Source organism: Epargyreus clarus, unplaced genomic scaffold (assembly GCF_041222505.1).
Source record: "Epargyreus clarus isolate Ecla_fem2 unplaced genomic scaffold, WU_Ecla_fem_2.2 ptg000024l, whole genome shotgun sequence".
In the NCBI taxonomy this organism is placed as follows: domain Eukaryota; kingdom Metazoa; phylum Arthropoda; class Insecta; order Lepidoptera; family Hesperiidae; genus Epargyreus; species Epargyreus clarus.
Window position 1 is genome coordinate 499,734 of NW_027332231.1, and position 25,829 is coordinate 525,562.

The 25,829-nt window shown below is 35.5% G+C and overlaps 1 protein-coding gene across 6 annotated transcripts in view; it reads left to right on the plus strand.

The window, feature by feature from the left end:
- RanBPM (Ran-binding protein M) overlaps window positions 1-25,829 on the plus strand; it is a 60,296-nt gene that overhangs the window by 27,142 nt on the left and 7,325 nt on the right. The window contains exons 2-11 of one of the 6 annotated variants that reach the window (XM_073086585.1): window positions 2,334-2,399; window positions 11,626-11,790; window positions 12,400-12,602; window positions 13,143-13,327; window positions 13,906-14,018; window positions 14,879-15,030; window positions 15,937-16,030; window positions 17,741-17,884; window positions 21,531-21,671; window positions 25,336-25,442. In XM_073086585.1, coding sequence (XP_072942686.1) covers window positions 2,334-2,399; window positions 11,626-11,790; window positions 12,400-12,602; window positions 13,143-13,327; window positions 13,906-14,018; window positions 14,879-15,030; window positions 15,937-16,030; window positions 17,741-17,884; window positions 21,531-21,671; window positions 25,336-25,442 — 1,370 coding nt within the window. Of the gene's footprint in view, window positions 1-2,333; window positions 2,400-11,625; window positions 11,791-12,399; window positions 12,603-13,142; window positions 13,328-13,905; window positions 14,019-14,878; window positions 15,031-15,936; window positions 16,031-17,740; window positions 17,885-21,530; window positions 21,672-25,323; window positions 25,443-25,829 lie in introns of all 6 variants that reach the window. The other 5 variants (XM_073086586.1, XM_073086589.1, XM_073086590.1 and 2 more) reach the window with 5 other exon arrangements.

The window sequence follows — 25,829 nt, forward strand, 5'->3', positions numbered from 1 at the left end:
CCCGTACACAAGAGCCGTATTGCACTGGCTGCCCTGCATAAGGTGGGCTTTGATATTTTAAATCACCCACCCTATAGTCCAGACCTGGCTCCCAGCGATTATTATCTCTTTCCAAAAATGAAAAAAGAGCTTCGTGGAAAGAAATTTTCTACAGACGAAGAAGTAAAGGACGCAATTTCCTCGTATTTTTCCGACAAGGACAAAACATTTTTTTATGAGGGTTTAAATAAGTTAATACAAAGATCTGAAAAATGCATTCGTCTTGCAGGAGAATATGTAGAAAAAGAAAAATAATTTTGACATTTTATTTTCGCTCCTTGTCCCTCATTCCGCGAACTTAAAAACGTACCCTCGTAGGTTAGCTAAGGCCGCTAGGCGAAAAAATTACCTACTCTTACAGTGATGCATTGGGGTTGTCACTTTTATTTTTAGTAAAATATTATTTGCGTATTATGACAGCACTAGGTTTTAAATAACATAATATAATGAAATGTTGTAGCAATTCATAAATGGGTTGTAAATAAAATGCGTTTTAAATATAAAAGACATATTTAAATAATTATAAATTGGGCACAGAAAAAAAAATTCTACGGCCGTGCCGCTTTTTATTTTTTTTTGTTCGACTTGCGGAGGCACTGCCGTGCCTCCAGATGCTGGATTCCTGAAAGTGCGGAACACTTTATGGTTCGCGGTTAAAGTAAAGTAGATTGTCATCCTTGACTGTTGAATACTTTACAATTCACAAAGCTTAAATAGCTTTATTTTCATATACTAAGTAAGCATTATTTTAGTACAATCGCAATATACCTAACTAAACACCTTGTATGACGAGTTCCTTAGTTTATTGTAGGGTAACATTGTATACATTTTGTTAGTAAATACAAACCTACCTACAACATAGTTAACACAACTATAATCGGTGACATAATTACATATCTGTGAACTCTAATGCTAAATTCAGAAAACAGTAAAAAGTGCGTGCTTACTCGTTGCCTGCTACTTACGCACACATTCAAACCGGCGGAGGCCGATTTGTATGAAGCTGTGCTACTACTCTTTCTTTACTATGTAAATCGTCGAATTACAACATACTACCTACTAGCGCGGGATCAAAATCTGTGACGAATATTAAACATTAAAATTTAATGTACTGGAATTTTAAGAATAATACTGAATTGTTCCGTAGTAGGAATAGAAAAAATATACGTACTTTCTTTAGGTACATGGAATCTATTCTGCGATTCAAATGAATCCAGTATTTTCTTCACAACTCACTGGTTTTTATATTGAAAAAAAAATGAGATAAGACGGAACGGGAACAAATTGAAGATCTTTCGTTGTCGTCTGTCTTTGCAAGTTTAGCATGTGTATGAAAACGCGTATATGTAATTGTAAGTAATCAAGCGTATATTTATATTTTTTAACAATCAAAATATATCTATCTACTAGTATATAGTATAGTATATATAGGAGCAATATACTTATTTACACGAAAGAAAATATGAGCACAATTTCTATGAACTTATTAAAAGACAGTCGAATTCTTCGGCGCGTGTTTGCTAAATCTATTTAGGGGTAATATCGTCTGGAGGAGAGACATTTGATAAAGTCTGGGTATGACATATTTATTGCTTTCACGTCAAGCCCATATTCTCGCTAAGTCATGCCGCTTTCTTTGTGAAGCCAACGTAATTATTTGCGAGAAGTTACTCGTATTATAATGACGATAAGTCACTTCTACGAACCGAATAGTTAATTTTGAAATTCCCGTATAGAATGTAATATTGTAAGCTTTATGGATAAGTTTGAAATAACTAACGTAGATATAGTTTTGGTAGCTTAGAACTAATACTAGCGTAAATTCGGCTCCATAGCACCACTTTGCTCTAAATGCTCGTGTGCCGGTAGTCAGGTATTGCATGACGTGTTTTACGGCAATGCACCAATCTGTCGCTGCTTTTCTCCCGAAAAAGCTTCTACTCCGATAGCTTCGAGTAATAAATACATGGACTGCAGCTGCTGCTGATATTTTGCAGTTACGCCATTGGCTTTAGATTCAGTTTTACTGTAGGACCATTGATGGTCAAGGCAGATCCACAAGCGAATATGCTTTAAACTTATGGATGAAATTTCCTGAAGCCTATGAGATTTGGAGTAACTGTAAACTCAGTTTGATTGGTTTCAATACATTTTTGCACATGTGGCATATCGCTGGAACTCTTGGACTGTGACCGAGGACCGGATCGCCGAGCAGCCAGAAGCGTAAGTGGTGTATGGGGCCCTAATGTGGAAACTGTTTAATGGAAGTGGATTTTTTCTCTTGTTGCCGTAAGGTGGGGCGCAGGGCCCGGGCCGAAGACCCCACCTGCCATACCTCCACTTACGCCTCTGGATGTATCGTACGTGACTATACCATATACTCAATTTCGCAGTTTGTTAACAAACAGGGCACTCAAACAGGATTACGAGCGTCGACAGTAATACTTGAGTAGACGTAGTGCGAAAACGGTTTACGTGTGAATATATGTCGCAGTAGAATTTCTTTGTTTTATTTAATTTTCAACGAAGGAAAAATTCTGTCAAGATATAGATCGACGTTACTGATAGTATCTCTTTTGTATATAGCTTGTCCCTTTGCATTGAAGTCTAAGTCTAGATTGTGGTAAACGTGAAAAAACGAAGACTTTATTTTATTTCACATATGTTATCGTTGTTAGGTAGTATGGATTGCTATTTGTAAATAGTGAATTGCATAAAAATTAAAGTGCTCTGTTTGTTAGCTGCGTTACCTGTTGATAGTTGTGTGTCTTGAACAACTCTCAAGAAGTGACTTTCTTGAGTGTTGTACTCTTAGTTTATATATTATATAGTTTAAGTTCTTACCTTTCATTTTATTCGACTTAGCTTGCTTCTACACATTTTTGTGACTAATTTAGTGTATGTTTGTGTTTGTTGGAATTTATTAACATTAGTACAGTGTGGATGTATTTAGATTCACTAACACATTTTTGAGGGCGTATACATTGTATATCACCTTTTATGAACCACGATCATTTAAATCCATATAAGCTTATCAGCACTACTCCTACTTAATCTAGGTTTAGTTTCCTGAATAGAGTGAAATGCCGCTTGTGTTATTTATAATATATTTTATTATAAACATTATGCATGGAAATATTTTTAATATTTATTTTAAGTCTATTTTCTACTTAAATTGGTTTGTAAATCAATTGAGGTTTTGGTTAAGCCGTCTTTTATTAGAAGTGGCCCTGAAGGCATTTGCTGAGATGGAGAAAAATGTTCAAATAGAAAAAAGTGCCACAAATACATATATCTTAGCAAAGCTTTCGACTACAGCCCTCTTTAACAAGCCTTGGCAACAAGTTCTCGCTTTCACCCGCACTGAAATATTGCGAGGCGTCTCCCACGAACAAATTACAAAAGTGAACGATAAAAGTTCTTTTCAAGGTTCTATTTTATGGCCACAGAACAAAAATACTGTCAGGAAATTTATAGTAAGCCGTATTATGGAATCGAGGTTAATAATTTTCAAGTTGTTTTGCCTAGAGTTGTAATAATTATTTACGGTTGGAGGACGGATAAAATGTTTGTTAGAGTTCTATTTCTTATTTATAGCATAATGTAAGTATATACCAGCAGAGCAAACGATATAGTGGACTGAAGTCTATATAGTATGAAGTATATATAACTTTAGTCCTATGAGTATTTACTAGTTTGTTTTAAAAATATTTTTCTAGTTAGCCTTCTCGATAACATTTATGTAAAATTCTGCTATTTTAGCGGTTACATTACTTAAAGTAATAAATAATGATGAAACTCACGACTAAGTAAAAAAATAAGAATTATATGAGTCTCTAATGTTTATTTTATTAAAAACATACATTTATGAAACAGAGACCTCCCCTTCTGATATCTTCTAAAGAGGAGTTATTTGTTCTTTATATATACGGATACAGTTTAGAAGAAGTATCTACAGTTGGAGTCATATCCGCTAGCAATAAATTGATGTCGCATGAAACTTATTTATTGATATTTTCCCTCGAGGTCTCCGCACGATACGTAATACAAATGAAGTAACCGGAGAATCGATGTTTATTTTATTCACGTCATTTCTGGTGCGTTCTATGTGCCTCCATTTTGATGTGTATCATGAAAACGCAATTTTTCTCACTTAGATGTTTTTTCTATATTGTCTGTCATATTAAGCACACAAACGTTAATACGGTCTATAAGATTTTAATCTAGTAATAGATTTTATGAATAATAAGAAAGGTCATGTATATCAGTGCGTTGTTAATCATATACATATTTCGAACCCAACATAGTTGCGGAAGTACCGCTATGGCGCAGAAAGAGGTTTCATCGCCTGTAGCCCTAAAAGTAACTGTTACTTCTGTTGCTAGGCAGTTTGTGAGCCTTGTGATTGTTTCGTTTGCGTGACTTCAACTCCAAAGGTTATTGAGGCGGAGTTTTAACTCGAAACGTGTTCTATGATTTCGATATGTTTATTTGTGTTAAGATTTATCTTACGTTTAATCCTGAAGCAGAGATAATCTTGTGTCTGATTGTTTTTTATCAATTTTGAAAATAGGAGGTAATCAGCTTGCTTTCTTTTTTTTTTATTTTACATTTACCTAAGTATAGCATACGCTTTTAAGGACAAATTATTAACTTAGATTTTAAATGATTAAACTAATATTGATCAAAACAATCTGGTAAAAATGAAAATCTTGAAATAGGACTTTAGCAAAAGTGTGCTTTATTAAAATAAAATATTTTGATCTTTGTAATATATATTTCATAGCAGAGCAGCTATAATAACAGTCGTTCCTATATCAAGAGCTCTGGAATTGTAAGATGATTGTGGTAATGCCATAATTTCAAAAGTATCCTCAAGCCGTGAGTGTATGAGCGATGATTCCGCGTCATAACGGTGCAGCGCGGCCGGGGGCATCGGTCCGCTAACGATCGCGTCTAATTTGGTCTTCGGGCCGCTCGCTATGTGCGAATATTCACCCATTATGCAGCCGCTTGCGCTCTTTGTTCCTTCACTTTCAGCGAATAGCTATTAGCAAAAGTTATGATGCCCTAGTGGATATCCAGAATCTAAAATTTAAAGTAGAAATTACAGGTTAAATTAGTTAGGAGAATAAGGAAACGTTTGTATTTTGAGACGAAGATAGCTGTAGCAGCAGATTGCCGGTTGCAAATAATAGTGTTCACTGCGCCGTCATGTGAACCACCCTTAGCGATCCGTTGGTAGAGTTACAGATTTAAGTGAATACCGGAATACCAAATTACCAGTATTTCAATCAATGAAATCACAATCGACGAGATTCAGTTTTGTTATATAGGTTAAAACAGTGCAAGGTGTTATGATTCACTCTATATATCTACCATATTGCAACCTTTCGCGTTGAGCTCTCTCCATCCGCATGTGCGCACTCCGTTCTACGCATTTGTTAATCAAATCACTGTTTTTATTACGTTTAACGGGACTTTATGTTAACCGTATTAATGTATTGTTTGCTCTTTACTCCAAATCGAATGATATAGTTTCAATGCATTAGCCAATTGCTGTACGAGTAATGTAATTTGAATCTCATTTGACAGCCAACTATTCAAATATACTTTGACCGGGCAACCTTTGCCCTCCCTCGCTTTGACTATTAATTTTCGCTGAAGTGTTTCAGCTATGTTAATACTATTATTGACGAATAATTTATATACGTTCAAGACTAGTACAAGTGTACCTCTTTGAACCTTGTTTCAATATACCTTATTCTCGTATAAATTTAAATTAATAATTAGTAGGGTAATATTTGCTAGGGATTCTCTTTTGCAACTATAGTGGTCTAGTCTATTATTTACAATATTTTCTCTCTCTCCGTTGTATTTATGTCTACATTATTTTCTGGCTAAATTTAATAAAGGATTTAGAATGAAAAGCCAGGAAATCGAAATATTTTACTATCACATCACGTGCCGACAATAGGCAATTTTACGAACCTCTCCTAACTATAAAATAGACGACATGGTCATTCGATTATTAAAGTATAATTAACAAAGGCTCCATTGTTACGAAAAGTAAAACTGATTTGCCCCATCCTTGACTCTCGAAATTAGGTCGTATATCCGCCGAGTGAGTTAATAGGTTGAGAAGGGCTCAGGCTGTGATAGCGTCATTGTTATTGACTAACAGCTGTAATTGGTGACCAACGCTTACGTTGTGAATGCGGGACGGCATTCGCGGCAGCGTGACGATCTACTCCGATTAATCAATTATTTTGTTCATCCTTAGATTGGTTTATCAGAGTGCGATTATTAATATACTTAGCCATAATTCATGCAAATACCGCATAAGCTAATGCGTTGTGCGTTTGTTTTTAACGTTGAATGCTTGTATATGTATACCGTGCTGTAATTCTGGTCTAGCCTGATCGATGTCTCCCAGGGGCTCAAATTTAAAGTGGGTGCATTTTGCTAATCAACATAAAAAAGCTGGTTGCACAAATAACGAAAAGACGACATGGATCAATTAAAGTAGTATCTGAAATAAGTCGGTGAATAAAATAAAGGTAGTAAAAATGTTAATTTAATTTTAATAATTCTCTCTTTAGAAAATGTCTCGTGGGCTTAAACTTCAAATCATGCCAGGGACATTCATGGTCCTGGCTACGACGCTGCTAGTATAGTTATAAATTGTAGAAGCAAGATTATGCCTTTAATAATAATAATTGTTAGGTATAATGTTAGAACAAAGCTGGACTATTACATAGTTGAAATTGTTGTTGAAAACCAGACTGTGGTTACAAACGAGTTTAATGCCCCAAGTGTGTATTTTGTGTGACCTTGCGAGGTTAATTCGTTCAGGTTACTTTAAAAGCAATTCGGATCCAAATTGCTTTTATGTCAGCCGTGAACACGACTCGTGAACTGCAAAAAGAAAAGTGTGATGGATGATTCAGCAATAAAGTGTTTGAAGCAGAATTTAAGGTTTTCTTTGTTCTCAATTGGTTTCGGAAAAGAACTGCCGTTTCGCTCACTAAAGTTAATTCTTACCGAGTACCACTTGGTGCAATATTTGAAGTTAAAGAATCTGGCAGTATACGAGAGCCTCATGCTATTATGCCCTTTGAAGCGACTAAGCTTCCGAAAATTTAAGGAATACATGATTTTGAAATGTATTTTGTTTTGTCGTATGTACACGAAAGCGACTTGGGGTTTCAATAGTTTGTTCTAACAACATAGGATTTCAATAATACTTTGTCTATGAATAAATGATTATACGAGGTATATTAAGTGTTTTATTACTCGTTATAGACAAACTAGTCAAGCAGGAATTCTAAACAGCTTTATTTGTTGATTTTGGTCTTTACCGTAACTCAAACAGCGTTAGGCTTAGTGAATTCTCAGTGGGGTCACAGCTCGCTCGCGATAAGAATAATTATATCGATAGAGGTTGTTTGCTGAAACGGGCTAATGGCGGTAACTACGTAACTTCTGCCGTGTTATCGAAGGTCAAGAGTAACTGGGAACGGGTGCGACGAACTAACCTTTAATTCCATACTTACATTTTTACAGGATTTTTTCATTAACGTTATTCTAACTTTCGTTCCAACAATTAGATACTTCGATTTTTAAATAAATTGTACAATAATGTTATACTAAATTTCGTTCCAAATTTCTATCCACTGCAGTATAGCGATAGATAACACCGTCTTAATACTCTTTGACATTCCTCTACAAAGCAGCTTTACATATTTCCCTTACTTCATTATTTTTTATATTGTCAATAGCAATTTATAATTTATGTTGTTATGTACGATAAGGAATGAACAAACATGCGTAGATATTGTGTTTTAATATTTACCTACTATTTTTCTGCGCAATTTCTCTTATCTATATACAATTTGTTGAACCTGACGTTGTTCTAGTTTTCGATAATTAATTATTAATTTGTCCTTATAAATGTTGTCTATTTTTTAATAGCTACATTGGTATGTTTTTATTTGTTGTCTATATGACTACTGTGATCGTTAAGATTCTTTATATCTCCAAACAATACATTCTTAAAATTAAGTAAGTTAGTTTTGCGACTCGATCCTACTTATGCCAGTCCTTCAAGATTGCTCAAAGTATTATTACACTTCATGATCCTCCCACATACTGTTTATCAACAATTCTACGTAGACATGTACAGTAGTTCGTCACCCTGTTCTCGAATATACCGGTAAGTTCTTTTTGTTTAAGATTATATTTATTTTCATTGTACTGATTGTTTGAGGGACGATTATGGGTTTATTTCTGTTCGCTTTTGTTCTGTATCTTTAATGTATGTTAGCTTTTGTATACAATTATGTCGTTTAAGATATTATCGTCGGTAAATAATTAATATCTTGTTTCTATTTTATTTATTCATAAAAGTAATGAGGTTTTTTGTCGATAAGCAAGTTATTCATTTTGTTTATTTGAACAGCCATCGTATTAATCTTTCAAATTCTGTTGGGTGTCAAAACAATTTTGGACGATCGCTTATTCTACCACTGAGTGGCTTACAAATATATATATGTAGGTTGAACAATCTAATTTAAAATTCAAAATTCGTATTTTCATTATAATAAATTCCAAACAATTAAAATATGTCATGTAATACATGTCAATGGGAAGGTATCGTCAAGGTAAATTAAATAATGATTAAAAGTAAAACCATGCACTTCGTTACAAATCGGTACGGCTACTGTTGTCACTTAAGAACGTATTTAAACTGTAATAACATTTGTTTAATAAATGTTTTTAAATAACTTTTAAATATATTAATATTCTTGCAACATCGTATAGACTCTGGTATATTATTATATATAATTGGAGCTCTTCCGTAAAAACTTTGACAAAACAGGCGTGTATGACTGGGAAGTGACGCTAGTTCATCTTTATGCCGTGGCCCTGAACGGAACTGAAACTTATTAATATTTGTTTTCACAAAAACTCTGAATAACACTTGTGATATGGTGTTTATTCCACATTTAGGTAGATATCATGTTAATTTAATGTTATATGTATACACATAGCAGTATTTATTAGGCAACGCAAGTTAAGGTTACCATTGTTCAAAATCTCCATCCATAACTGAGTATCCCACATGTATCAGTGTAAACACGTGGTGGTTCGTTAACCTGTGTGCAAACAGCTCAAATGTGTGACGGCCCGATTGTGTTCGTGCGTGTTTGTTTGTTTACAGCTCTCGTCCGCAAACAATGCGTGGGCTCGGTTACTGTGTGGGTTCATTCTGAAATTTGTTATGAAAATATCTTAAAATTAACAAAATGTTTTCAGTGTTTCTTATGGGCTTTGAGAAGCAAAAAGTTTGTCTGTCTGTATCGTACCAAAAAAAAATATCTGTACCTGTATAATTTTGTGTTGAAATTTTTATGTTGTCTATTTTGGTCTAACAATTCTCATTTCACGGGTAGTTTGACTTGGTCACTATATTATGTTACTTATTCACAATATGTCTGAACTGCCTCGACGCAATAAAGTTAATAATATATTTCTGTCCTACTTTTTATATAAAAAAACATTAGGAAGCGCGTGTTATTTTATCTCTATCTCTGCTATATTTGTGATTGAATTCGTAACGTACGGAAATAACGTTATACTATTCTCATAATAAAGGAGCTCTTTGCTCGTGTAGTATTTGAAATGTAACACATTTTCCTTTTAACGGCGTGGCCTTGATTTAAACCGATCGCTACCTAATGATTGTGCGATCCAAATTGGACTTTGATATTGTTAAGATAACATGTAATTTGCATTATTGTTTATGGACAACTCCTTTAAGAGTGCCTATAAACTGTTGTATATCGTAAACATTATCGTTTCCCGTGGTGGTTGCTAATTGGATCTTTATTACGAGATGTCTTTGTTGCTAGCTGATATTATACGCTGTGGTGTTTCTATTTTTATATTTTACTTTTTGTTTTGTTTTTTACTTTAATTTTCATACACCATAACTTTAATTCTCTACGTTATTATTTTATCGGGGCTTACATCTTCTTTAATTATCAAAATGATCTGAACCTTAGCTAACATTGGCAAAATTCAAATATTTATTCGCGTATGATGTTGGAGCTAGTGGATTAGTTTTTTGCTATATAATTAAATTTGATCAGCGAGTTCGTTAACATCATCCACTCGACCTTGTTTGTATGAGTTGCGTATTTGGCGCGTGTTCAGGACGTGTTCGCGCGGTGGTTCGGCCGCCGTGGCCGCTTCCGCTGGTACATTGTTGTCAGTCAGGCAGGCATCATTCATTGTCCTTTAAAAAAACATGTTCGTATATTGTAGTTCCATCGATTTTTTTATGAGCACTGATAGTCTAATTCTAATGGTTAATTGCGGTATCTTACTTGTGTCTGGAGTTGACCCAAACACCTCTTGTTCTTCAATGTTATGCGTAGAAAATGATTATCCCGTGCTTATCGGCGTAGGAAAATATACTAGGATTATGTCAAAGTGCTCAAAGGCGAAGTCTTCTAATCCATTCTTGGACTACATAATATAATAGCTTTAATCCTTCTCATTTGAAGCGCCCATCAGTGAGACAATGAGTTGACGATCGATTTCTTAATCAAAGCGACCAGTTGACGGGCGATTTATCCTTTACGAAATATCAGGTTTAAAATCGAATGTGGCCAGTGGCAGTGTGGGTGACCGCTGGCTTTATGAGCCTTTTGTAGGTACCAACTTCGGAAACATTAAGCCATTGGTCGCGGTTATTATACGATTTTATACAGTCGTTAACCTCTGTTGATATCCTTTTTCTTTTTTTGAAAAAGTAGCGATAAAATTAAATGATTAATTTATATTAATTATAAGGTTAATTGGGGTAGTATCGGAGCGGTAGTAAAAACGATTGGCATTGTAGACATTATTGGAATTAGTTTTTAAAATTGTAGAAATGATGTATCTATATTCTATGTGTATGATGTTAGTATTTTATAAGAAATATGGTCAAATTATCCTCAGTCTTAGGGTTTTATCCCAAGTGTGATATCAACTTACTAAATATAACGTTAATATTTATTTGTTTAAATTATTTCATCTCATATCTATTCCTTTTAGTAATCTGCTTATATTTTTACATAATGCATGATGCGTATAGTAGATTACCTACTGCACGCGCTAGCTTAGACAAATATTTTTTTATTTACTCATTAGTACTAGCGTGAGCATTGCATGATAAATGATAAATATATAGTTATCAACTAAATAATATTATTTTCTATATCGAATAAGAAATGCGACAGCAGAAAAAAAAATTTAATAATAGGTGGTGACATCTTCAAATATGGATATTACTATAATAGTGGTATTAATGTAATGATGCTATGGGATTGAACATTTTTTTTTGGATTAGATAAGTTGTTATCTCTGAGGATTATGTTTCCTGAAATAAGTGAATTAAACAATACCCCATGAATTTTACACAATTGCATCAACTATCTTTAAAAATATATCAGTAAATCAGTAAGTAAGAAATTTGCGTGTCTATTAGTAACTTCCAGAAGCAATAGAAGTGACACCTGCCGTGCCCGTTTCCAGGTCACGGCAAAACCCACAAGGACGCGGCGAGCGTGCGCGCCACGCACCCGATCCCGGCGGCGTGCGGCCTCTACTACTTCGAGGTGCGCATCGTCTCCAAGGGCCGAGATGGATACATGGGCATCGGCCTCTCCGCGCACGGTGTCAACATGAACCGCTTGCCTGGTGAGTCATGATTATGATGCTACTTGAGTCATTAGGAACAAGTTTCTCTCGATCTGAGGAGACATCTGGAGGGTAACAAACATGTTGTTTCAATGTGGGAACGTTATATCAGAACTGTCGAATGTTTTGAAACCATGGTCCGACTATAATAATGACTGAATGATTCGGTAAAGTCCATGTAATATAATAGATATACAGCTTCTGGTTGTCACTAATTTAACTTCCGACCGCGCCAGATTGTTTGTAGACCAATAACACAAATGCAAAAAAGAGTACAGATAAATAAAAATATATTTCCATAGAAGAGTGCCGCATAATATTGGTCTTAACCTGGTTAAGTTGCAAAACAGTAATGAAAAGCACTGGTCTATATCATATTATTTGCTTTTTATCAGTCTATACTCTATATCTCTTTGATTACATCAATCTATAATGACAATATCTTTGTAATAATAATCTATTGCTTACTGAGTTGTTTAAAAATACTTAATTGCCTAATAATCAATGGATCACTTCGATTGAGGCAAAAATGTTATCAAGTATATATTTCGTAAATATTTCAACAAAATCTTCGAGTATTCCAAGAAGCATTAACGCCTAAAATCAAAGATGGGTCGGCAGGTTGGGACAAACACTCGTACGGGTACCACGGGGACGACGGCCACTCGTTCTGCTCGTCCGGCACCGGCCAGCCCTACGGGCCCACCTTCACCACCGGTGACGTCATCGGCTGCGGCGTCAACCTCGTCGACAACACTTGCTTCTACACAAAGAACGGACACCATTTGGGTATCGCTTTCAGGGGACTACCGGTGAGTGCGTAATCCATGGTACATAATTTTTTCTAACGTTAAGTCTGTATTAGATGTGTGTTCGTCATGATTGGCTACTTTCACCTATGTCGCTGGTGTCTGGAATGGTTTGATTTCTGCGATTGAATCTTTTTTCGTCTTTTTAAGGTGCATCTTCTGGTGACAATATACTTACCGATGCTCAGTGATATGTAATTTCTGTAAAATACTATATAATCTTTATTAACTACCCTAATGTTTATCAAAAAATCTGATTAGTCTTTATTGTATACATTGTACCGACATTCAGTTGTTTTTGATTATTATTATCATGACCTCCAGAGCTATTCCTGAGTTAAAGATCCTTGCACAGCAAGTTCTTTCTCTGCAACTCTTTCATGTTTCAAGGCTGGGTATTTGTAATTTCGCGAATTGACCACTGTAAAGTACCTTGCCTTGTCGTACACAATAATTCTTGGATGAAAGTTAAGCTTCACTACTAGGCCAATAATTCACGCCTGCGTGCTTCTCGAAGTAAAACACAATGTAAACTGTCCGCAGGCAAACTTATACCCGACGGTGGGCCTGCAGACGCCGGGCGAGGTGGTGGACGCGAACTTCGGGCAGCAGCCGTTCGTGTTCGACATCGAGGACATGCTGCGGGAGCTGCGCGCGCGCACCCGCCTCACCATCGACGAGTTCCCGCTGCCCGACGAGCAGGGACAGTGGCAGCAAGTGCTGCACAGGTGACGACTTGCTGGCCGACCGGGGCGATAGGATTGATGAATTTGTTGGGGTTTAGGTGTTTGTGTGCTTGTGTTTTTTTTGTGTTCGTTCGTATGATGATACGAAAGTAGGAGGTAAGAAATGTGATGCGAGGTATTTTAGTAGTAAGGTAGTAAGTAGAATTTGTTATTATTTTTTTGCTACAGTTAAAGTAATAATAATTAAGACATCGTAGGTGTATTATACTGATAATGTTAGAATAGTATTAGTAGACTGATTTTTGTTTCTTTTTTTAATTCATCCAAAAAATTTCATTAGAATTAATGATTTGGGTGCAGAACTTGAAGATTAATTTGATTATTTTATTCGTATATGCTGGATAAAATATAGAAGCTCCTTAGTAAATTACTAATTTCTAAGATAATATTCTAAAAATTAGAGAGCTACATAAGAGCTAAGATATATAAAATAACAAAAATAATTCTAAAGTTAATAGAACTTTTTTTTTAACACAAAAAGTAATCTCTCTTTACAAAAGAATTATTATATATTATTATATTATATAAATATATAATAGTGTTGTTGTATGGTGTTGCAGAATGGTGTCGACGTACCTCGTGCACCACGGCTACTGCAGCACGGCGCAGGCGTTCTCGCGCGCCACCGGGCAGCCCATCGACGAGGACATCGCCTCCATCAAAAACAGACAGAGTGAGTCGCATCCCCGCTAAATTACCACAACGAGATATGAGCAACCATTCCTTATCCGGGAAGTCCTATTGGTGATTACACTCATCGGTGTTATAACCCGCGGTCGGACACCTCTCCCACTTATTCGCGAGGGACTTATTCGGGGACTTATAATTTAAAAAAACAGTAGATTATTACGACCCGAATGGCAGAGCGGTCACCATAACGGTCTGACGCGTGAGGGTCCAGGGTTCGATCCCTAGTCAGACATATCTAAATGATGAATTTAGATGTCTGTTTCTGGGTCTGGGTGTTTGTATATTCGTCTATGTGTGTGTCTATGGCACCCATGGCACAGGGAAATCTTAGTGTGAAGCGTGAGGAGTGTAGAAAGTTGTTGTATGTTTCAAGATAGTGTCTAAATTAAAATGTGTTATTTTTTTGATAACATCTATTGCATATAATTGGTTAACGACTGTTGCATAGCTATTTTTAAAAACTAGAAATATTACGTGTATAAAAATAACCTAATTAATTTTTTTATAGATTCAATAATACAAATCTGTCTCTTTATGACTTCGCGTTAACTAAATGGCGTTGTAATTTTAACAGAGTGGCGGTGTAATATTTACAAAAATGCGGTGGAATGTTTACAAAATGGCGGTGTAATATTTATAAAATAGCGGCGTAACATTAATAAAATGGCGGTGTAATATTTATAAAATAGCGGCGTAACATTAATAAAATGGCGTTGTAATATTAACAAAATGGCGGGGTAACATTAACAAAATGGCGGTGTACTCGTAGTTTTTACAAAATGACGGTGTAACATTTACAAAATCGCAATGTAATATTTACAAAATGGCGGTGTATCGTTCCAGGGATATCGAAGCTGGTGCTTGCGGGGCGGATCGGCGAGGCGGTGGAGGCGACGCGGCGGCTGTACCCCGGCCTGCTCGAGCGGGACCACGAGCTGCTGTTCATCCTCAAGTGTCGCCAGTTCGTTGAGATGGTCAACGGCTCCGACTCTGAGGTAACCTACTAAAGTTCATAAAGACTGTTGGAATCTTGCTACTTGTGTACATTATAACCGATCTGCCAAGAATAGCAACGTTAAACAGGTGAAGCAAATTTGAATGCGGTCGGAAGTTAGATAGGTAGCCTTAGGACTTAGATCTTTTAACAATATTTTATAGGCTTACAATAAGTAAGAAACAGCTGTGCGAACATTGGCTATGTGGTATTAAATATGCAAACTATAAATATGCAAAGGGAATTTACACCACCTTACTTAAAAGTACATAAATTATTGTACGATTGTATTAAATTAACGTACAGTATATATTAACAGCAGGTAAACTATATTGAATCCGCCTATTAAATTGATTTATGCACCAGGCCTATATTTTTGTCCGATGTGCATCAGTCAACTTAAGATAATATTATATTTGACAAGAACCTGGTGCAGATTATGTAGTATTTTTTTAAATGTGTCTCCTGACGCCTTATGTAGGAGGTGGATGCAGTTCCTAAACATAGATTATGTAAGGTTAGATCTTTCATGGGTAACTGTATTCTACTACTAATAAAATACCCGACCACATTTTGAAACTCACAGAAAAAAGGGTTCAAACATGTCGTTAAACAAACGCTATGTAAAAAAAGCGTACTATAAACTAAGTGATTATTTGACTGACAAAACGGTGTGGTCTGAAGTAGTTCCAACTCCTCATGTAGGTTAAGTTTGAAATTGTAAAAAACTTTTTTTAAAGATGTGTGTTATGGAGTTTCTTTCGCCGCCTCTTCTCCATAAGGAAACAACTTGAGAAGTGGTGGTAGTTGTATTGACATTCAAAAATGGCTCTGTAAAGAACCTATTTTGAACAAAAAAAAAAGATTTGATTTGGCGGTTGTTATTGTATAAGTTGGGTGGTTGCAGGTGATCGGCGACAAGGCGGGCGGCAGCAACGGCGTGGCCACCTCCGTCATCTCGCACACCAGCCGCGCGCCCGACTGCCCCGCGCACACCAACGGTACGCACGCTACACATCACACACGTACAGTGTTGACATCCATTTCGAAATAAAAAGACGCAAATTGACCTTAAATCACCAGGGAAGATTAAATATACAGGGTGAATTTTTAAAACGGGCCTTCAGGACCAAATCGGAAACTATAAGGATTAGCGAAAAATGCTGAAAGGAGTTACGAGGCCGATTTTGATAAAATCTAAAACTGCATCATTACTTTTTTAAAATAACTTTTCCCTAACCGGGAATCGAACGAGTTCATTTTGAAAAAAAAATGCACCCTCTATATTATTCCACTATCTGATAGTGTTGCTTATAAGGATCAAAATCTGGGAAGTAATGATAAATGACAAACTAAAGGAAAAGCCTCAATTTTAAGAAAATACATATTTTTTAATATTAATTTGGCATTTAAGTTCCCGCCATTCATTAATTTAAACATTTCGTGTATTAACATTTTTTTTGTCTCAATGTTTCTAATGATTCGAAATGGACGTTTTGTTTCCCAATAATTTATATTTTTATGTCCGACTTAGCTAAGGTTATTTTTAGGACCAATAAAATAGATTTACTTGCTATGGGCGGAGTTGCGTTTAATACAAATTTTGCGAGAATTGCTTTTTAGAGTCAAATCCGAGTGATTACTAAAAAAAGAAATATAGAAAATCATATTTAACGTTGAAACGAAGTTGTAAACAACAAACAATAAGAATTTACTATTTAATCAGTTATCTATTTTCATTAAAAAATAAATCCTAAAAACGGCGGTAACTTATTTGCCAAACTATTACTTTCTCATACTAAACCGTGTGTCATAGTCATAACATCGAATAATTAGTTGATTAACCAACAAATTCTTCAATGGTATGACTTATGTCTGTTTCTAAAGAATTATACATAAATCATTTGTTATGTATAATCCTTAAGGATTAGTATGCCAATGTATGGAAAAATACGTATTTTCTTCAAAATTTTCCTTTTCCTTTGATTTGTCACATAACATTACTTCCCAGAATTTGATCCTTATAAGCGACACTATCAGATAGAGGAATAATATAGAGGTGTCATTTTTTTCAAAATGAACTCGTTCGATTCCCGACTAAGGAAAAAAATATTTAAAAAAACTAATGATGCAGTTTTAATTTTTATCAAAATCGGCCTCGTAACTCCTTTTAGCATTTTTCGCTAATCCTTATAGTTTCGGATTTGGCCCTGAAGGCCCGTTTTAAAAATTCACCCTGTATATAAGATAATGAAAAATGAATGAATAATCTATATGGTAGTCAACAAAAAAAGGTTGTCTGAGTCGAATTATCTTTGAAATGCGTATTTGTCGGTGAAAAGAAAAGGTGTTCTACCTTATTTCATACGACAAAACTTTTCATCAGTGAATTTTACATGACACAATAAAACAGTAAATAATAGAATTAAAACAGAAAACTAGCAAAGCATAGAAAATAATACGAAATTTATTGTAACAAGTGGTTTGAGGGTTCCTTGATTCGCTCACTTTCGATAGCACGACACTCCAGAAGTTAATGGTGATTCTGATTATGGCGTGGTACGCGTTTTAATTTAGTTCTCAGGAATAGCAACACGTTTCTAGCCGACCGGCCGTTTTTGGCCGATGTGAATGTAATCTTATCTAGAGTTGATTACTATGTCCATGAGCGGTAGAGTTACGTCATATCACGTTTATCCATTGTGTCGCAGGTGTGTCGGAGGCGGCGGGCGAGGCGGGCGAGCTGGACGCGGCGCGCACCGACGTGGACATGGCGGCGCCGGGCCCCGCCCCCAGCCCCGCCCCCGGCCCCGCCCCCTCCTCCGCGACGCCGCAGCCCAACGGCGCGCCCCTGGGTACGTACCACCTCCTGTCCCACGAACTGACGGACACGGGTCCAACAACCTAAGAGAGGCCTCCACTGTACCACAGTATAAGTGTCTATACAGTATTCTATCTTCATACTAACGCACAGAACGCAAGTTATACCTACGTGCCTCGATTTCGGTATGCACTCGGTATGCGAACAGGCGCGAATGTGCCGCAGTGATGAGTGGTCGGTGTTACGGTATTTAGGCAGTGTTTTTTTTATTTAAACAATTATAAAGTGTCTAGTAGGCACCATCATGATTTGTTTCTTTTTTTAAATGATTGATATTTCGATTGTTGACCGACCAAAATACCTGTATTCATAAATAAATAAATGGACAGGACGAAGGAAAATGACATAAGAATGATAATTTAGCAAAAGCTATACTTGTTGAACATGAAAAAATTATAACTATACTTTTCATACCTACAATTTGCAATTATAACTAATTAATTTACTTATTATTTTCGACTAAAACAATGTCAGTCGGACCTCTTGCCTACCGAGGAGCGGCTAAAATATAAAATTAACAATAAAAAAAACTATAAGAAAGTCAGACAAAATTAAAATATTGTAGGCGGCGCAGCCCTAACGTGAACTCTCGCCCAGCGCCCCTGTAGGTATATGATTCAAGGACAGGGCCGAGTTACAATACTGTATACATCCTTATACTATGACTGTACTCCACATTGCTACTACAATGCGGATTGGTTGATGTCGAGGCCTCGAATGTATTCCAATACGCTGCTTGGATGCGTATTGGTTAAGTAGGGCACGGTTAGTGGACATTTTAGTGGACGTTATTTTTATTAATATATAAATTGTTACCCGGACAACGCTGTTGTTCATCAAGAGTTTGTAAGGTAAACATACCTACTGATATGAGTTACTCAATGTGGTAACCATTTTTTTGTACGGAATTAACATTAAGAAGTTAAAAAACTTGTTAAGATTTTTTTTTCAATTGTTTTTGTAGCACTATTATATCGGTTATACTTGCCAACACTGAATTGATATAATAGATGGAAGTTTTTCGAAAACATTCTCATTATTTATAATATATGTTAATAATGAAATTTAAAAATCCTGGGTGTAAAATATATGTATTAACATAATATTTACCATAATATTATCAAGTTACTAAATTCTATGAACCTAAATGTCCATAAAACTATTTAAAGAAATAGTGCAAGTGTTATATTCCACTATAATAGTATTTGTTAATAATTAAATATTCTATCAATATATTGACAGTATGAAAATATGAAAATGTGTAATTTTAATTACACAGATTTATAATGTAATTTATTAAGACATTAATTTTATGTACATATATCAGTGTTATTATTTCCAGTTATCTATTATTTGCACACCATTATACCATCCACATACATTATATTATTTTATTGTTTCTTATTATTTTGTTTAGATATCATTTATATCATTATTATTTATTTGTTTGCTCGTGGCTTTTTAGTTTTGCACATAATACAACATATTAATGTATTATATCAATAACAGGTATGTAAGTGCTAATACATAATTAATATTAACATATTAATATATATAATCGACATGTATATTATTATATTGACATATTATACTGTGTTGTAGAGTAACCCAACTACAGGTGTATGACATATTAGCTCATAGGGATGGTTTCGCGTCTGTGATCAACAATGGAGGATACTAGTTGGTCATGGGCCGCAGTGGCCAGCTCCAGCCGATGTATACCAATTCGCTACAACAAACAATTATTGTGAATGTGTCCCATTCCATACGAAAGGTTTAATAAGAAATCCTAATATAATACTAATCGTATAAACATATTAATATTTATTTTATTAATTGTTAATATTTTTTATTTAATCCTTTAATTTCGTTTTCGTTTAATCACATTCGAAATTATGTCGCATTGATACAATAAGTAATGTCTAATGTTGAGCCGCATTGAAACATGCCGTATTCATAGTATGACAATGCATTTAATTACAAGATTGTAGTTAGAAGGCAGGAGGGATGTATCCATATTGTACGTAAGGCTTCATAGACTAAACATGTTTCTTTAGGTAGTCACAATAACGCATTGTGTATGCGTTACATCTAACATCATGATCACATAAACGAAGTATAATTTATTAATATACTTTACATAATAAATAAGTTGTTCGTGAAAACTGTTACGAACATCATATTTGATAGGTATTACACGATTGATAAATATATTTTTTATATTAAATTTTATATGGATAAATTATATTTACAGTGCTATTAATTTTGAAAATGGCAAACGGTATTAGTAAACCAAGATCTTTATAAACTATCCTTTAACGTTAGAAAAATAGGTTTCTCAGTTTATTGATGAATGGAGTATCAGTAACAGAAGTAACAACTCCTGAGACTATTATTGGGACAAGCAATATGGATATATCCCGTAGGCGTAGGCTAGCGTGTTCACATAGCGTTGTATCGTGCCGTAGCGCCCGCGTACCGCATGCGCCACCGTCGCCCGCACACCGCATTCGCTTCTTATGTACCCTAGCGGCCTGGATCATCGGCGAATGACAATATTCACTAAATGAAAGAAAATAATGCAAAATTTCATTCATAGTGTCCGTACTATATTGATAAAACTATATATTATCTGGATGGAAAATAAACTAAAAACATTCTATATATGCGTACTAGTAACTTTATGATGTGGATGTTAATAGAATGAAGCAAATACCCAAAAATGCCAGAAAAATAGAATATTTAAATTTATCATCTTTATATTAGCTTGAATGGGGAGATTAGATGTAATGGACAATCTTTTGTATTCCGATGTGCTTGCTTAACCTATATTTTTGGAACTGATATTTTGAGTATTCATGTTGTGTTATGAAAGCTACAACATAGGATAATTGTACAGAGAATTAGGAGCACAGAAAGAGTTTATTTGACTTTATTTAGAACACAATATTATTACCCTAATACAATAAATTGTAAATATTGTCAATCGCTTCAGGCTACCTAACTGTCCGATGACTACAACTATGCCGAATATGAAATAGTTGACGTCATCAACAATTCTCCCTTTAAGTTGACATTCACCGCTTCAGCATGTTGTGAGAAACAAGTAAACATAGATCTGTATATAGTGTAACTTGTTCCTCAAATGCGCTGTAGGTGATAAGCACAGAACAGTTAGTGCGCTACGCGATACGTATAATGTAGTTCTTTTGAACCCATTCACTCAATGTATTATTATAATAACTGGTGTAATCAACTAATGTAATTTGATCGGGTCTATGCTGCGTCAGTAACAAAAAGGTGTCGTGGTCGTATTCAGCGACTTGAATCACATCTAACACGTCAACATCAGAGTGTACCGTAATGCAACATTTAGATACTTGAATCCGCCAAGTAACTCGCCAAACAAAGACAAGTATGTTATCATCGCGTACGAATATAGACGCATATTCTTTAAACGAATATCATGGCGAGTACCGAATATACTCGAGTGGGTTATTTACATACTGGTAGTCGCGTCTATTTGTCCGTACTCGGCGAGTATCCAAACGTTGCACAACGTATCGTATCGCGTACCGCACGTGGTCCCCGGTGATGCGAGCGCTGTGGTGTCCGCGCAGAGAGCGCGTGGTGGTCGGCCGGCGCGGGGGAGGCGGGGGCGGCGGGGCCGGGGGGCGTGGCGGGGGGCGGGGCGCTGCCGGTGAAGGGCATGCCGGGCGTGACGGCCAGCCTCGCCGCGCTCGTGCCCGACTGCCGCAGGGGTGCGTATCCTACCGTAGCGTACAGGCTTTCCCCATTACCTCTCTCTTCGAGCCGTCGTGTTGAGCTTGCATCATAACCTACCCTTTGTTGTTTCGTCATTGTACCTGCATATTATATTTGAACGGAGCGTGACTCTACCTGTGTCCCTGTATCGTGGTCTTTCCCTGTTGTGTGATTGTACCCTGTCTTTGCGGCCTTTCAGTGTTGTTTCCTTCCCTCGAGGCTTGCATATTGTTTCTTCATTTACTTGTCGTGCTGTAAATTTGTTGTTTTCCTATTGTCCATATCATATTACATCTTCTCACACAAATTATGTGTGAGATAGAATGCATAATTTTATTCCATTAACCTTGTTACGAACTTCCTATCTCACTACCTGTATGGTGTAAATACGTTGTAACCTTTCCTATCAAGTCTACTCTTAAACCTAAATAATCTACTTTCTTCATTACTTGTTACATTTATGATGGAATTAATTAATTTCATTTGATTTATTATGTCAAATTATTTATTATTATTTATTATTATTTTTTTATTATTCAAATTACTTTGAATTAGGGTGCATTTCAGTGTTTGCTATAAATGTTGTTAAGTTTCTTTTATGTTTTCGTTGCATTGTTTTATTTACTCGTAATATGTTTTGTTTATTGTACGTAAGCTCATGCACATCCCTAATCTATCATTTATTGTGCCGTGTTTTCGTGTCATCGTTAATGTTAAATCCCTATCAATTATATTATTTATTATATTATCTTTCATTAGATCAAGATTGATCTTTTGACCATCTATCTGTACACTTATCCCACCTCTTCTCTTTGTATTTTACATGTTGTTATTTTTTCATTCCTTGTTTTACTTTTTCTTATTTTTGGTACCATCAGCTACTTACTCAGTTTCTTCTATTTTACTTTAGTTTTTCATTTTGTAATATTTTTTGTCCTTTCCTTCTAATTTATCATTTTTCGTTTTAATATCTCATGTTCTGGCGATTGTCACAGCTCCGATCTAATAAACAATATCTTTAGCAATAATATGCTGTGTCCAGGATTGTCGAGATCGTAACATTCGTAACCTCTTTCTGGTTTCTTACATTGCGTTATCCTTTCATAACTTTTACTTGTGAAAGTTAAATCTTTGGACCAAATCTATTTAATTCCACGTCATACGCACCATCTACACAAATATTAACATTACTTAGGTGTAGTGAAACAGTTTGTTTGTTGTTATTATTTTAGGTTTAGAAGCCTATAAAAGTAAGTATAACTTGCAGTCTTATCACTTAAGCAATGGTATCACAAGTAAGTAATGTATTATATTTAGTTAAGTGTTCTTTTTTGTTTTGACCGTTTGGTTTTATTATAATTTGAAGTCACACATTTTTGGATACTTTCAATTCAGTGAGCAATGTAATTTTTACTTTCTATGTTACATTACTTTATTATTTCTTTAATTCATTGTAAGCACGGTATACACATAACTCACATTATAATTGAATGTCATATTTTGATTGCTAATATCTTCATAAGAGTTCTGCCGAGATTTTTGAAATTCTTATTATTTTTATTTTGTCACCCTTTGACAATGTTTACTTTTATTTTTACTATATTGCTCATTGCATTGAAAATTGGAGTTTAAAGACGTTAAAGCAATGCGTGGGCTTTAAAGTGATCAGTAGGTACACTGTGAGCCGGGTGCATGCAGTTTAATTGTTATTCGGTGTGTAAATCCATTTATAGGAATGCTAATTGATCTTACTCCGTAAGCTTTGGTCTTTGAGCCAATTATTGATTCCACGCGAGCGCTATTAGCCTCATTTTCTGATCACTCATGAGGTTAAAACTTATCGGCGTCCCTATAAATGGACCTAATGGAATGGTTTAGGATTTGATTGTATTAATACTCAAGCATCATAAAATAAAATATTATTTATATAAAAAATAATACAAAATGTTAAACCGTAATATTCTATTTATGTTTGGGTATTAATATATAGTGTCGTAACAAGTTAATAAATGCATTGGTTACTGTATTAACATATATATAATGTCGCATGTACTCGTATTAATCTTATTATTTGTATTTTGCTTTATACACATATTGCGGCGACTACAAAGTATTATGTACGTATTTCTTTTTTATAATTTATATGTATTTATTTATTACAATTATGGATGGTCATTATATGGGTGGCAAAAATACGATTCGAATATTATTATAATTATTATTTACTTATTTAAATGGATGAGTGGTCTCGGGCCTTATATATAGATACTACTTTTTGTGAGGCGACTACGGATAAAACCCAAGAGGTTGGATGAATGGAATGAGTATTACTCTCATGGGAATCGCTACTGACGACAAAGAGTTTAATTCTCGGTAAATACACAAACGTCAAGAAGTTTACTTATTTTATTTGATATCCTTCCAGCACTAAGAGGCACTTATATAAATCAAGTTAGTCAAGTTAGGTCAAGTTTAGTTTAAAAAAAAGATAAGATAAAATTGCTCATATTTCAAGGATGTATAATCGATTCTATAATCGATATGTTTTACCGATATCGATGTGCACAATGTCTAAAGCCTGTTAAGTGTTTCCCATCACAGTTTTTGTTTGTTTTCCCACCCCTTTTCAAATACTCTAAGCGTTTACTAATTACCGTCTTCCTAATTACACGCTCCGGCTCTTACACTGATGTTAATACAATAATTTTATTTTTGTTTTGAAGATTCACATAGGCGATGTTAAAAGTAAAAAAGAAATATCATAATTGATTATTAGATAACTTTTCTAAATAGAGAACAGCCATCGTCGATGTAGTCTTTAGTCTGAGCTTTTGACTATTATTGAAAAGAAAAAAATATATAATAGTTTCAATAGTATATATTATTATGTGTATCAAGGTGGTCATAGCTTTTGTTGAATTTCATATGTTAATAAAGATTTTTTTTAATACTTTGCTGTTAAATCAGTTGCATCTGTTGTATTTTTATTTTAATATTGCATTTCCATCATTGGTCAGTGTTTTTCTTAAAACTAAGGGCTACCAAAAACTAGATCTGGTTTTTACCATGATATTCAGTGTGATATTGGTACTATGTAGACATTTTGAGAGGCTCATTCTGTATGGCTATTGCCACGTTTGTACAACAAAAGACAAGAAAGTTAAGCAAAACAAAAAAAAAACAATAATCAAAAATAAATCAATTATTAACAAAACAAAGGAAATGGTACAAGTCTATTTATATAATGGATAGTGAAAAGCTCAGACATGACAAGCGTATAGTCCGCGCCGAACTTCTAGTCCACTCTGAAGTTAGCATATATTTCGTAAATTAAGGGCACACTAACGTATGTACCCGCGGGTGCGAGCGGGCAGCGCAGGGTGCCGGGGGGTCCCGCGCTGTTTTCGTCCCGGTAATGTGTACAATTAGCTATTGCGATGCGACTCGTTTCTATATACGGAGCGGACTAGCAGTTTGTCGCGGAGTGTATAGCTCGCGCTAAACTGCTAGTCCGCTCTGAAGTTGCGAGCAGGTGTAGTCATAAAATTTGTTATGGCGACGCGATTCGTTTCTACATTGGGAGCGGACTATCAGTTTGTCGCGGAGTGTACTCGCACTCGCGGTGTACACGAGCGTGTGTGACGTCAGTTCCGTGCGCAGACGCGGAGGGGTGCGGCGCGCGCGCGTCGGTGGAGCGCATGCTGGCGTTCGGGCGCGAGCTGTACGCCATGAGCCAGAAGCTGCACCACCACAAGACCATGCTCGAGGTAAGCGGAGACGGTGTGCTCGAAAAGTTACACGTCTGAGGTCAATCGCAGGCGCATTTTTAACCGACTTCGAAAAGGAGGAGGTTCTATATTCGGCTGAATGTATTTTTGTTTAATCAAAGTAAAACACAGTAATATAAGCTAGCAGACATAGTGCAGGAAAATCGTGCAGGCTATTTGATGTTAAGTGATCTAGAACGTGGACATCCATGACTCACCAGTAAAATTAAGAGTCCGTAAGAGAGAGTAAGGTCAACATACAACATATACATATAAGAGTCGAAATATAATAATGGAAATTATATTTTCCTCAAGTCTGTTAATAAGCAGGTAAAAAGTAAAAAGTTTTGCGATATTCATATTGTTACAATAACCTACAGTGACTAT